General features: G+C 43.3%; 2 protein-coding genes and 1 pseudogene across 5 annotated transcripts in view; 2 read left to right on the top strand and 1 right to left on the bottom strand.

The window, feature by feature from the left end:
* Nucleotides 1-9,716, top strand: part of KCTD20 (potassium channel tetramerization domain containing 20) — a 38,672-nt gene extending 28,956 nt beyond the window's left edge. For all 3 annotated transcript variants that reach the window (XM_012461570.3, XM_012461571.3, XM_021665616.2), the window contains 3 exons: nucleotides 359-556; nucleotides 3,375-3,485; nucleotides 5,104-9,716. In XM_012461570.3, coding sequence (XP_012316993.2) covers nucleotides 359-556; nucleotides 3,375-3,485; nucleotides 5,104-5,396 — 602 coding nt within the window. In that variant the 3' untranslated portion in view covers nucleotides 5,397-9,716. The remainder of the gene's footprint in view (nucleotides 1-358; nucleotides 557-3,374; nucleotides 3,486-5,103) is intronic.
* Nucleotides 9,717-12,414: 2,698 nt separating this feature from the next.
* On the top strand, nucleotides 12,415-12,570 carry LOC135268412 (U2 spliceosomal RNA; annotated as a pseudogene).
* STK38 (serine/threonine kinase 38) overlaps nucleotides 12,495-14,577 on the bottom strand; it is a 51,485-nt gene continuing 49,402 nt past the window's right edge. For both annotated transcript variants that reach the window (XM_064361116.1, XM_012461567.3), the window contains exon 14: nucleotides 12,495-14,527. In XM_064361116.1, coding sequence (XP_064217186.1) covers nucleotides 14,397-14,527 — 131 coding nt within the window. In that variant the 3' untranslated portion in view covers nucleotides 12,495-14,396. The remainder of the gene's footprint in view (nucleotides 14,528-14,577) is intronic.

Raw genomic sequence — 14,577 nt, 5'->3', positions numbered from 1 at the left:
TACTATAGTACTTTTGACTCCAGGAAATGAGGATCCAAAGCATCTTCAGAAGAGGTATACAGAGAATTGTCCCAAAATGATGATTTCATCTCTTAGAGAATTAACATTTATGGTCTGACCTTATATGTCCAACAAAACCTCAATTGATCAGAATGCTCAAGGATTATTAAACATGAGTAGGAGACATACTTAACAAAGCTTAATAATCACCTTGGAGCAGGAAACAATCTTTTGTCTTTAAATGTGCCACTTCTCTGAACTTCATCAATGATAACAGCCATTACCTCATATTCTTTTTCACTCCAGTAATATGTGCATTTAGGCAGAAAGCATGTTCACCTACATTTTGTCTCTGCAGGTGCTTTACTGCATGAACTGTCTAATGACGGTGCTCATAAGCAGTTTGACCACTACCTCGAAGAGCTGATCTTGCCCATCATGGTGGGCTGTGCCAAGAAAGGAGAGCGAGAGTGTCACATTGTTGTGCTGACGGATGAGGATTCTGTGGACTGGGATGAAGACCACCCTCCACCAATGGGGGAGGAATATTCCCAAAGTAGGAGCTTCCGGCGTGCTGTAGATGTTTTCAGCAAGAAACTCGCTACCTGGGGTGGCAGCTTGATCCTAGAACCAATGTGAATATCAAAGTTGAGCCCGTGATGAGCACACTCACCTGGATGACAAATTCCTAGTGATGCAGGTCTAACCTTTATGCTGGGGAACATAGTGAATGTTGTTATACCATTCACTTCTTTCTCTGGTGTCTTGTACCGTGTAATATACTGAGGCAGCACATTAAATGATGGTGTCATTCTTTTAATTCATTTCATTTTTAAATCCTTTTTAATTGGTAATAATTCAAAATTCAAAAAAGCATAAAAGGATATCCACTTAAAAAGTCTTATTCTCACTCCTGCCTCATCTATCCCGTTTTCTTCCTCAATTTCTTTTATAGGCTTCCAAGTATATTCAGTGTACATACATAATCAATTACTTGTTTTCTCCTCCTCTTTCAAATGTACCATATCATACAACTGTTCTATGCCATGTGTTAACATAAAAATCTTCAGCGTTCTTTTTTGTGTCTCTATAGTATTCCCTTGCACAAATGTGCCATAATTGATTTAACCAGTCCTGTTATTGGACATTTAAACTATTGGCAGGGTGCAGTGGCTCATGCCTGTAATCCTAGCCCTTGGGGAGGCTGAGGTGGGCAGATTGTTAGAGGTCAGGAGTTCAAGACCAGCCTGGCCAACATAGCGAAACCCCATCTCTACTAAAAATACAAAAATTAGCTGGGCAAGGTGGCACATGCCTGTAACCTAGCTATTCGGGAGGCTGAGACAGGAGAATCGCTTGAACTTGGGAGGCAGAGGTTGCAGTGAGCCAAGATCACACCATTGCACTCAGCCTGGGTGACAGAGCTAGAGTCTGTCTCAAAAAAAAAAAAAGATTTGTGGCTTTATAATTTTGATAGATGTTGCCAAATTATCCTCCATAAAAGTTGTACCAATTTACACTCACAAAACAGTACATGACAGGTTTCTTATCCATTGTTTCCACCCCCTCACCAAAACAGTGGCTTTTTTTTTTCTTTTTTGAGACAGTCTCTCTCTATTGCCCAGGCTGGAGTGCAATGGCATGATCTCGACTCAGTGAAACCTCTGCCTCTCAGGTTCAAGTGATTCTCATGCCTCAGCCTCCCGAGTAGCTGGGACTACAGGTGTGTGCCACCACACCCAGCTAATTTTTGTATTATTAGTAGAGACAGGGTTTCACCATGTTGGCCAGGCTGGTCTCGAACTCCTGACCTCAAGTGATCCACCCGCCTTGACCTCCCAAAGTGCTAGGATTACAGGAGTGAGCCACCATGCCTGGCCAACAATGGCTTGAAAAAAATTTTTTTGCAGATAGAAGCTTGTTCTTTCACTCAGGCTGGAGTGCAGTGGTGCAGTCATGGCTCACTGTGGCCTCGAACACCTGGTCTCAAGTGATTCTCCCACCTCAGCCTCCAAGTAGCTTGGACTGCTGGTGTGTGCCGTCACAACTGGCTGCTTTTATTTATTTATTTATTTTTGAGACAGAGTCTCACTCTGTCACCAGGCGCTAGGCTGGAGTGCAGTGGCAAAATGTTGGTTCACTGCAACCTCCACCTCCCGGGTTCAAGCAATTCTCCTGCCTTAGCCTCCCAAGTAGCTGGGACTACAGGCGCATGCCACTACGCCCAGCTAATTTTTTTTTTTTTTGTATTTTTGGTAGAGATGGGGTTTCACCATGTTGGCCAGGATGGTCTAGATCTCTTGACCTCGTGATCCACCCGCCTCGGCCTCCCAAAGTGCTGGGATTACAGGCTTGAGCCACTGCGCCCATAGAGATGGGGTCTCACTATGTTGCTTTGCCTAGGCTGGTCTCAAACTCCTGGCCTCAAGCCACCTTCCTGCATTGGCCACCCACAGTGTTGGGATTATAGCTGTAAGCCACCATGCCTGGCCCCAAGACAATGTTTTTTTAAAAGTTTTATCTTTGCTAATTTCTTAATAGGTAAAAAACCGCAGCAGCTCATGATTGGCATGAGTTTTAATTACATTCTTATTTCATAAGTGAGTCTGAAAAAGAAATCTTTTTTTTTTTTTTTGAGGTGGAGTCTCCTTCTGTTGCCTAGGCTGGAGTGCAGTGGTGTGATAGCTCACTGCAACTTTCGCCTCCCAGGTTCAAGTAGTTCTGCCTTAGCCTCCCAAGTAGCTGGGATAACAGACCACCCACCACCACGCCTGTCTGAGTTTTGTATTTTTAGTAGAGATGGGGTTTCACCATGTTCGCCAGGCTGGTCTCCAACTCCTGACCTCAACCGATCTGCCTGCCTAAGCCTCCCAAAGTGCTGGGAATACAGGTGTAAGCCACTGTGCCAAGACAAAACCTTTTCAGTTTTCAAGAGTCATTGTAATTTCCTTTTTTGTTCATGGCGTTTGTGCCTTTTGTCCATTACGAAATCAGATTGTTAGTCTTTTACTTAGTGATTTGTGAAAGCTCTATTTGTGGCAGCTCTTTCTAATTAAAGAAATCAGCCTTTTATGAGTTGCAAATATTTCTTCATTCAGTTGTCTTTTTAGCTTTGGTAAATGGTGGTTTAGGCTCTGCAGAGATGTTGTATTTCTATAATAATAATTTTTTCTTTTATGGCTTCTACATTTAATGTTGTACCCAGAAAGTCCCCAGCCTGAGACTATAAAAATTTCTCTTATGGTTTATGTATTATTTAACACTTAATCTTTGATCCATCTGGATTTTTTGGCATTAGTGGTCAAGTATACCTTTCATTAGGTTTCCTCTTAGGTCTTCACTCCATGGCTAACCCCATATTTTTTCTTTTTCAGTTCTTTATAGCTCCAAGCTCTACAGATTCTTCAAATATATTGAGAATCGGGATGTTGCAAAAACAGTGTTAAAGGAACGGGGCCTGAAAAACATTCGCATTGGAATTGAAGGTAAAAAAAAAAAAAAAAAAAAAAAAGTCCCAGTCAATATTCAGGTTGGGTCTATGGCCACAGCTTATGTCCTGAAAATTTAGTTTCCAGAGGACCTAGAAAATAGGCATACATGAAAACCACATTCTTACTCAAGTTTGAAGGGTTTCTGTTTTTGTCCTCATTTTTCATTTTATCTGCAGTTAAAAATGGTTTAAAACAGTCACAGAAACAAGTTCGAGTTTACTGATTCAGGATAAAGAGCAGTGAGGGAAAGGACACTGGTAGAAAGAATACAGCAGGGCTTGTGGGCTCACCAGGTGAGAGCATCGTTCTGCCACCAGTTTTGAAGATGTTTCTGGCATCTGGAAGGGTCCTTCTGAAAAAAGAGCTTAGGGACTCAAAATTTAAAATTATTCCATGCCTTTAAGGAATGTCTGGATCTATTAACAGAACTACTTTGAATCTTGAGCAGTGGCTCCAAACCTGTGGTCCCCATGGCAGGCTCTCAAGAGACTTGATTCCTGGAGAGTGCTAAAGCCATCAGCCATCTGGTCTGCCCTGTGTGGATCTTTGTTTGACTCTTGTGCTTTGCTACTCTTGCTGCCTCACTTCTGCGCCTACAACCCATCAAACCTTCATTGTGTCTGACTTAAGTTGAATTTAAAGTTGGAAGACATCCTTCTTTTAAGAGGGTTTCACTCTCGCTCACACTGGAGTACAGTGACACAATCATGGCTCACTGCAGCCTTGACTTCCTGGGCTCAAGTGGTCCTCCTGCCTCAGCCTCCCGGGTAGCAGAGACCACAGGCACATATCACTATGCTGCACTTTTTTTTTTTTAACCTTTTTTCTAAGAGATGAGGTCTCCTTCTTTGGCCCAGGCTGGTTTTAAACTCCTGAACTCAAGCAGTCCTCCCACCTTGACCTCCCAAAGTGCTAGGATTACAGGTGTGAGCCATAGTGCCCAGCCTTGGAAGACATTTTTGAAGATTATTTATGAAACCTCCTACTCTGTCTTTCCCTTGTCAGGTACATTTTCCAGAACAACCCATTGAGCTATTTTACCATTAGAACATTCTGCCATACATACTTAATAGATAACTACCTCCCTCTCCTGCTTGTCTTCTAATTAATAGCCTCTGAAGCTACTTTGACTATTTCTCCTATTTCAATGTGACAGCCTTTCACATATTTTAGGCAGCATCTCTGTTTTTTCTTTAGGCTAAACATCCCACATTTCCTTAACTGTTTCTCATATAGTATGTCCTCTGTGCAACAGAATTCAGAGGACTAGAGTAGCTATGCCTCAGGAGGATTTTTGTTCCATGGTATTGTTACCAGCAACAGCAGGTTCCTGAACTAGTAAGAGGCTTCTCTCCTCTTTCCATTAGAAGGGATAGAATTCTTGTTACCCCTCAGTTAGTCCCTTCTAAGGACAAGACCTACTAATCTGAGCAGCAAGGATGTGAACATATAGGTGCTTGGGGCTGAGAGCATGGAGCAGGGACTAGTCGCTTCTCACATATTTTTCAGGCTATGATTTTGGGAGAAAACTGATGTGGTTAGGAAGGAGAAAATATGGACACCAGAGTGAGCACAATTTGTCAATCATGAGAATGGCCTTTTTCCGTTGCAGGTTACCCTACCTGTAAAGAAAAAATTAAGAGAAGACCTGGCGGCCGGTCTGAAGTCATCTATAATTATGTACAACGCCCCTTCATCCAGATGTCATGGGAAAAAGAAGAAGGAAAGAGTCGCCATGTGGATTTTCAGTGTGTTCGAAGCAAATCCCTCACGAATCTGGTAGCTGCTGGAGAAGATGTCTTGGAGGACCAGGAGATATTAATGCATCACCCACCACAGGTGGATGAACTTGACCGGCTAAATGCCCCACTTTCTCAGATGGCTTCTAATGACTTTCAGGATTAGGGCCAGCTGTGGGTCTACCCCTTGTCAGAGCCCATCTCACCTGAGATGCCTGCAGCCAGCCCTCCCTCATGATTTGTCTCACCCTGAGTAGAAGACATACTTCTCCCCTATCCTTTTCCTTTCTCCCATAATTAACATTTGTCCTTTCAGTAAGTCTGCATCTGGCAGGGGATGAAGTACTCACTGGTGAATTAGCTACCATCTTTGCAGAAGCCCTGGTAACTTGAAAAATTTGGGTCTGGTGCTGTTCACTGAGTCTTTGTGTAACTGCAAAAGCAGGAAAGGAAGTCAAGACTCCTGTTGCCTCGTGTTTAGCAAAGCAGTCCTCATCCTTTTTACTCTGTTCTTGGGTTTTGTTTTTGTTTTATACCAGGCAAATTGCTTAGTAGCAAAGGGACCAAACTTAAAAGGTGACAATCTCTAACTTCTAAAAGCAGGCACCAAATGCTCATTAGAGGTTAATCAAGATGCCATTCTTGGAGGCCTCTGCACCCAAATTGCATCTGGAAAGAACTATAGGCTCCCATTCAGAATGTCCAAAAGGAAATTCTCAAGAGCTTAAATTCAGATTTCTCATTAATGCAATGAAAAATTCAAAACCACACAGATTCTTTGGCAGGAAGGATAATGGAATAACAATGTTGATGAGATCTTTTTAGCTTCAGGGTTTTGGAATCTAAACAATTTGATGATTCATTTGGAATGAAACAACTCAAGTAGAAGAACCTCTCCAAATCAGGCCAATTGGATTATCCTGGCTTGGAGTCTGTTGTGAAACCACAGGTCTTGACACTCTGGGGCAGCACATTGCTGTGGATGTGGCTAGGAGACCTTAGAGTGGCTTAAAGGCTTTCAAGATGACGGCAGAAATGTCTCACAAGTGCTCAGTTTCTCAATAGGAAGACTTAGAACTGAGTGCCAGCAAGAGGTGTTTGGAGTGAAGCTGGGTGGGAAGCATCATCTGCACAGTCCCTGTCCTGGTGCAGGATTTTTCTCTGCGTATTTTCATACCATGGGATTTTTGGATATCTGTGTATTTTGGTTCTTGAAATAGCCTAATAGCTGCTCACACACTGGGTAAGAAAATTATACCAATGTCATCCCAAGAGGAAGACTGAGTTGAAGGGAAATTAAGCCCAGTCATTTTATTTGATCTGTCAGCTCTGTTATCAGTGCATGCTCACCCAGATCGCCCTCCCCAGCCCCCACAGTGCTGAACCACCTTCCTCTTCTCCATGGCTATTCATAGTATGGTTAAATTTAGAGTCCAGAGCCAAATATAAATATTTTGGGATTATCCCCCAGTTTGTGGTAGAAGCTGACTGGAATACAGGTTGAGTATCTTACCCAAAATGCTTGGGACCAGAAATGTTTCAGGTTTCAGGTATTTTTCAGATTTTGGAATATTTGCAGAATACTTAACAGCTGAACACCCCAAATCTGAAAAGTTTTGAACATCATGTCGGCACTCAAAAAACTGGATTTTGGAGCATTTCAGATTTCAAATTTTTGGATTTGGGATGCTTACCCTGTGTAAGAGAGGCTACTTGATTCCATTTAATGACTGTCCCAGTTATAATCATCCAAAGATAAAAGCTGGGTAGATGTCGAAAGCTCTTTCCAGGATTGAAGAAGAGCGTTCTTATGTCTCTTACGTGACTAGCATCACAGTGGGAATAAATGCTCTGTTCTTCACTAGGAAGTAGTAAGCAGTTAAGTTGAGCTATCCCCCACATGACAACCATTGGCATCCATTTGCAAGGCTGATGGCCTGGATTAAGGGTTAGGATTATTTGTAGCTAGAAGGTAGTTTTATTTCTATGAAACTAATGGTTCATATTTGAGGTCAGGTTTGGCCCTGACCTGACCAGTACCACATTTATACCCACTACCAGTTGACTAGCCCAGATAATTGTTAAATGGTGCTTCCTTTCTGCTTCTCAGAAGACTTCCATGCCATTACAAAGGAAATTTGAATTGTCTAGTGTTTGTATATTCCATAAGTATGTGTAAATTCTGTTATACAGCTTATGTATTGTTAACATTTAAGTGTAAACATGCCACAGCTAACATTTAAAAATGAAAACTAGTTCTTCCTTAGGGGAAAAAAACAGAGGAAGTATGGCATGTATGTACTTGATACTGTTCTGTGTAACCCTTTACTTTGCTCAGGCTTTCAAGACTGAAGTCCTTTTTCCCCAAACTTAGGTTAATATGCATTTGGCCTCAACCTGTGGGGTTTCAGTAAGCTGGAAATCTGTGAAGGCAGGTCTTCTAGTCACGAGGTGGTAGTGACTAAAGGAAAAGCTGGGACCACAGGTTCCTTCTGATGGAGAGGAAGGTTTATTTCTATGCCCCTCCCACCACCCTCCACCTGGAGCTCACCCAAGCCTGCTTCATTCCCGGGACAGGACAAAAAGCAGGACCTCTCAGACCTCACAGAAACAAGGGCTGGGTTGAGGTCACCCCCTTCAGAGTTGGTTACTGACCAGATGGGCAAGAGGCATTTCTAATTTTAAAAAGGTAGAACTTGGGTTTGGTGTTTTCTTCTAAGTGCCTAAGTAAGCAAGCCAGGCTGTTTATACAGAAACATTTTCATAAGAAGATAGTTTTAGCCAGAGTACCTTACTCAGAGCGTCTCAGCAAGCCATGATTAACTTGAATCTGAGGTTTAGAATCTTGAGTTTGCATCTGCCGCATGTCATGCAGGGTCGATGAGGAAACATTTGCCATTCAGGAGTTGGAGGGAGGGCAAGAGGACAGTGTTAAAATGTGTCAGATCATTTAATGGTTTCTCCTAAGCTAAGCCCTGGAAAAATATTTGAAAGAATGGCAGCAAAAAGGATAAGAAAGTAAGCTACATTTACTGCACAATATGCAGTAGCCAGTACTACTCTAAATCCCAAGAGAACAGTATGATGTCTAATATATACTGGTCTATGAAAATACTGTGGAATAAGCCCAAGAAGTTTAGATGTGTTTGCAGGTAGTGTCCCAAGGGTCCCCCTCTAAGTAAAACAAATATTCAGACCACAGGCTTTAATGTAAACTCTTAAAGTGAAACATGGAGGATTTTTTTTTTTTTTTAAATAAAGTGTCAATCAAAGCTAAAACTCAAGGGTTTTTGGCCAGGTGCAGTGGCTCACGCCTGTAATCCCAGCACTTTGGGAGGCCGAGGTGGGCAGATCACTTAAGATCAGGAGTTTAAGAGCAGCCTGGGCCGGGCACGGTGGCTCACGCCTGTAACCCCAGCGCTTTGGGAGGCCGAGGCAGGCAGATCACAAGGTCAAGAGATCGAGACCATCCCGGCCAACATGATGAAACCCCGTCTCTACTAAAAAAATACAAAAAATTAGCTGGGCATGATGGCGCGTGCCTGTAGTCCCAGCTACTCAGGAGACTGAGGCAGGAGAATTGCTTGAACCTGGGAGGCAGAGGTTGCAGTGAGCCGAGATAGTGCCACTGCACTCCAGCCTGGCGCCTGGTGACAGAGTAAGATTCTGTCTCAAAAAAAAAAAAAAAGCAGCCTGGCCGACATGGTGAAACCCCATCTACTAAAAAAACAAAAAGTTAGCTGGTTGTGGTGCCAGGCACCTATAGTCCCAGCTGCTCAGGAGGCTGAGGCAGGAGAATCACTTGAACCTGGGAGGTGGAGGTTGCAGTGAGCTGAGATTGCACCATTGTACTCCAGCCTGGGCAATAGAGCAAGATTATCTCAAAAAAAAAAAAAAAAAAAAAAAAATCAAGGATTTTGGCTGGGTGCAGTGGCTCATGGTTGTAATACCAGCACTTTGGGAGGCCAAGGTGGGAGGATCACTTGAGGCCAAGAGTTTGAGGCTGGCCTGGGCAACAAAAAAATAGCCAGGCATGGTGATGCATACCTGTAGTCCCAGCTACTCAAGAAGCTGAGGCAGAATAATTGCTTGAGCCCAGGAGGATGAGGCTGCAGTCAGCCATAATCACGCCACTGCACTCCAGCCTGGATGACAGAGCAAGACCCTGTCTCAAAAAACATTTTAAGTCAAGGGTTTGTAATATATATTCAATGCCACTTGTTGCCATCACTTTGCAGTTGTTGAAATGGGCATACTGAGCTCAGAAAGCAAATCTGATGCCTTCATGGGAGATGGAGCCACATTTGTGTTCCGGATGGGTTCACTTGTGCAGGAGAACATTACATTTCCTCCTAAAGGCAAGATGCTTGTAGGTTTTGCCTCTTTACTTTGTATTTACTTTTAAAATTGCACTTGTTCATCTACCAGTGTTTATGAAATCCTATATTTGGGATGCCTTTTCTATAATAAAATATTATCATTTGTGTGTCTGTTTTTTTAGCAGAAAGTAAAATTAGAAATCAAGATGTTGGGCCGGGCACGGTGGCTGTGACTCATGCCTGTAATCCCAGCACTTTGGGAGGTCAAAGCGGGTGGATCACTTGAGGTCAGGAGTTTAAGACCAGCCTAGCCAACATGGCGAAAACCCATCTCTACTAAAAATAGAAAAACTAGATAGGCATGGTGGCACATGCTTGTAGTCCCAGGTACTCGGGAGGCTGAGGCAGAAGAATTGCTTGAACCCATGAGGCGGAAGCTGCAGTAAGCTGAGATTGCGCCACTGTACTCCAGCCTGGGCGACAGAGTGAGAATCCGTCTCAAAAAAGTAGATGGGTCTTTGAAGACCTCACTACCAAAGTGGTAGTTGAAGCCACAGTATGGTGAAGATCACCAAGAGCTCACATGACTGAAGAGGGCAAAGGCACCAGCACCAACAATTAAGTGGCAGGCAGAGGAACTAGTAAGAAGGAAGTCAGGGAGATGTGAGGAGAGTTTGTTTTAGAGGTTAACAGTGTGAATGCAGCAGATCAAAATGAGGACTGAAGGGAACCCAATGGATATAGCAGAACACCAGTGACCAGAGGAGTGATATAAATACGAGCATGTTTTACACAGAGGACAGTTAGTAAATACTAACATTTCACAGACACGGCAGAAACTAGACCAGCATAGATTAAAGTGGGGAGGTGGGAAATGAAGTAAAAGTGACTGCAGGGTGTTCCTTATGCTTTTCACGAAGTAGTACCTATTCACAGATCCATGCCTCCCCAACACAGGAGCATACCCACCAGCCTATAAAACCCTGCACTGCTTACTTTTTCCCTTCTGCCAAATCACTGCTGCCTAAATAAAAACATCTCTGGGAAGCTTCACTAAGCTACTCACAACTCTAGGTTGGCTTGTCAGCACCGTCACATCGACACTAATGTAGTAAGATGCTGCTACATTCCATTAAGCCACTTGGTGGGAATTCTCTCAAATTGATCTGCAATTCAGAACCACGGTCAGCTCCCTGTTGCCTCACCAGACTGCCTGGAATCGAGTCTGTACGTCACAGACGCTTGAATGTTGCTTGGGCAAGGTGTTTTTCTCTGGAAATGTGCGTGAAAAAGCATCACAAAGGCTGTTTTTGTCAGTGATGGCTTTGGTGGGTCATCCCAGGTAAATACGCTATGTAGGAAATGAAAATATTCACTGAATCCTTCTGAGTTCGTTAAAAACACCACTTGGATTACGCAGGAGCCCAGGAGAACCAGGACTAGGCGATCTAAAAAAGTGCTTTCCAAGGAAATAATCCCGACAAAGAGCATTATCAACTGATGAGAGGAGGGAACTCCTATTAGGCCATATAAATGAGTTTTGAAATTGGCAATCTGTTTTGCAGAACCTGAGTATAATCCTGAAAGAATTCATGTGAATCTTACTTTTGACATTTTTTGGGTTTTTTTGAGACAGAGTCTCAGGCTGGAGTGCAGTGACACAATCTCAGCTCCCCACAACCTCCACCTCCCAGGCTCAAGTGATTCTCCCACCTCAGGCTCCTGAGCAGCTGGGACTATAGACATGTGCCACCATGCTAATTTTTTTTTGTATTTTTGGTAGAGAGAGGGTTTTGCCATGTTGCCCAGGTTGTTCTTGAACTAACTGGGCTCAAGCAATCCACTTACTTCAGCCTCCCAAAGTGCGAGGATTAAAGCGTGAGCCATCATGCCCAGCCCTCTGAAAGTAATTCTAAGAGCAACAATGGATCAAGCTGGTAGCTACCCATCAACACTCAGAAAAGCAGTGTAGGTAATTTAGATGTGGCAGAAGGGGTACTAAATAAATGCCAATTAATCAAGCCACCTAAAAAGAAACAGGTACTAAAGACAATTGTGACACATTCCTGAACTGGGAGACTGCATGATATGGGGATGGCTTCATTTTAGTATGCAGTACAGTTATATATTATTTCCTAACTCCTGCAACGAGAGTAGGAAACAGAATTTCTGTGAACAGGATCAACACTAAGCCAGTGTTGCCCAACGTGTTTCTTGGGATTCATACCCCTTAGAAAGACATCACCCATTCTGGCTGCATTTAGCTTCCTCTGCCTGCTGTTTCTACTGTAGCTGGTCTCTGCCCCTCCCTTCTTGACTCTGAGGTGTTTTTCCCTACCCAGAAGAGGGGTTAACAAGTGGGACACATGGGACTCCTCCAGTAAACAACATTTCAGAGACAGAAGCCTGTTCTGATGGACACAAGAGAGCTAAACAATTCCATCTTATGAGCTCATGAGATTCCTGGTTGACTGCAGGCTGGGAAAAAATGGGGCTGGGCTGTAAAGAGCTGTACAAAAGGTCCACCAGCTGACAGCACTTTTGTCAGGATGCGTCCTTGGCCATACTGTGAGGGGAGGGCCCACTGCCCTGCAACACAGAGGTAAGTGGAAGAAGCGCATGAAGTGGGGGCAAGAGAAGTCTCTTCATACGGACAGTGATTCCAGAGACTAGCTCCCTAAGAACAAAAGTCAGTCCCAGCTTCCCTGAGATGGATAAGCACTTTGCATGAAGATGGTGATACAGTTTCGAAATTAACACTTAAAATTAGGCATTCTAATAGTTTGTGGACAAAGGGGTTAAAAACAGCCACGAGCACTCTGCCTCTTAAGTTATAAGCCACTATTTGCTTTAAATCACACCACAATCCCTTCTCAGCCTTTTTGCTAAGATCAAATGCAGTATCTGTTCTTATCAGTTTAATACATCAGACCACAGATTTCCACTACTGTTTTCACACAGTTTATTCAGAAGTTTAAAAGTTAAAATGTGGGCATTTTCCCATAAAATAAATCATCCCCTGCCACTCCCCAACAAAAAGACTCTCCTAACACTGAAGTTACTTCTCTTTACCCAGGCTTACCACACATTCTTGCAAAACACACAGGAGTCAACACCCCAACTATTTGGTAATACAAAGAGACTACAAAGTTACACAGAAGAATCTCATTTACTTCCTTTTCACTAGCAGGCTATGAATGAAAGATTGAGAGGCAAACACATCATCTTCATCCAAGAGTTGAGACTTCCCTAACCTTTTTTCTTCCTCTAAGAGGTTAAAACCCAAAGCAGTTTCACTGACAACTGCAACTCCGATACTCCATTTTTCTTTTCTGAATGGCTAAGCTAGGAGATACTTTCCTTTCAAAGCTGATCGTCACAACCTCAAGACTGGCAGAAAGCAGGCTCCCAGCTGCAGCTCGGCCACAATGCTCTGCAATAGGCAAAATTCCCACACAGGTGCAAATGATGCTTTAAGAGTTATCAAAAATTTTTTAAACAAGTAATAATGCATTAATATGGAGCCTCCACGTTTTTCTGACAAAATTTCTCTAAAGGTGGTGGCAGCTGTGAAACAGAAGGCACTTTGTGCTAAAATTCAGAGTCTCTTATGAGAAAACGCCACAGCAGAGAGACCCAATCCACCTAACTTGCAGGCAACCGTTTAGGGTGGGAAGGAGTATCCTCCAGGAAGGCATCTGCAAAGGAAAAAACTGTAATCATGATTCCAAGGCAAAATGGCTGAAGTTGGGAGAGAAGAAACACCGAGAGAAGAGACAAAACATGGTTGCACCAAGGACTGAGGAGTGAACTTTACAAGGACTTGTCAGCTGGCTCTGTACTTCTATTGAGCTGGTTCCTTGACCATTTCCAAAGAGGTTCTGGAGACCTTGCAGAACAGGAAGAGCACCTTAGCCAAGAGGATTCCAGGCCTCCTGCGTCTGCCTGGGTTCTCCTTGTTAGGCTCCCAAGGAATAAACTGAGTTCCCATTGGCAGCACTTGCAGGTATTGCTGGTCCACGGCAACATCTGTTTTAGGGGTTTTCTGGTACAGCCGTGAAGAGAAAGAGGATTTTCCACATGATCCGGGATTCCTTGGCAATGCCCAAAGGCTTTCTGGGCCTTCTAAGAGCAACAATGGATCAAGCTGGTAACCCCCATCAACACTCAGAAAAGCAGCATGGGTATTTTATACTGGGGGCAGAGAGGAGATAAATCAATGCACTGACAGTCTTTATCTTAGTACCATAAATAAAGTGCACCATGAATGGAGGCTATAAGCCACTCTCCTGAGGCTGAGGTATGGGTAGAAACTTCCATCACCACCCTCAGGATGGCGGATCATTTCCTTCAGCCAGGATACTGGCTGCTGAGACTATCATTATTGCTTTATTTCCTTAGTACTATGGGACTTTTAGCTATAAAGGAAAAAGAAATACTTGGTGGGCTTGGCAGACAGCATGTCACAAAATCATAGGAACTGGCTGATTTTTGATGACTATACACGACAATCTCAATAATGTTGGATGATGGCTGTTTTTCCCCTTCATTCTGATGAACTTAGGAAAACTCAAGTTGTTTTGAAAACACCTACTGAATTGGCTCATGATGCTTCAGAAGAAGCAGGAAAGCTGTTTATGGCCGATGTAGTAGATATGGTTGTCTTTGTTAACAAGTTTTCAGATGGATTACGGAAGAAAATTCTCTTATTATCACATTTCAGGAGACTTTACTATGACATATTGGTGGGTTACTTCAACTTCTCGGAAGCTCTTCAAGAGTGTGAGAGGAAAAGCAAGATGTTGTACAAAGAACTCTGCTCCATGCAGGATTCTGTGGCAACAGTACTATTTTGCTGCTTTCATGTAGGAAGGTATTGCCCCCCTTGCAGTCAGACCCTCAAAGCGCTTGTATGTGTAATTGATGAAGACCCAGTCTTTGTTCTTGTAGTCGGTCTCAGGGTGATTACTTGTGGCCACTGGGAAAGAAATAGATGTGAGAGTTGATTCACTGCCTTACCTCCAATGG

This window comes from Aotus nancymaae, unplaced genomic scaffold (assembly GCF_030222135.1).
Source record: "Aotus nancymaae isolate 86718 unplaced genomic scaffold, 86718_ANA_hifiasm-v0.15.2.pri h1tg000040l, whole genome shotgun sequence".
Lineage (NCBI taxonomy): Eukaryota > Metazoa > Chordata > Mammalia > Primates > Aotidae > Aotus > Aotus nancymaae.
This window is presented reverse-complemented; position numbering and strand designations above follow the sequence as displayed.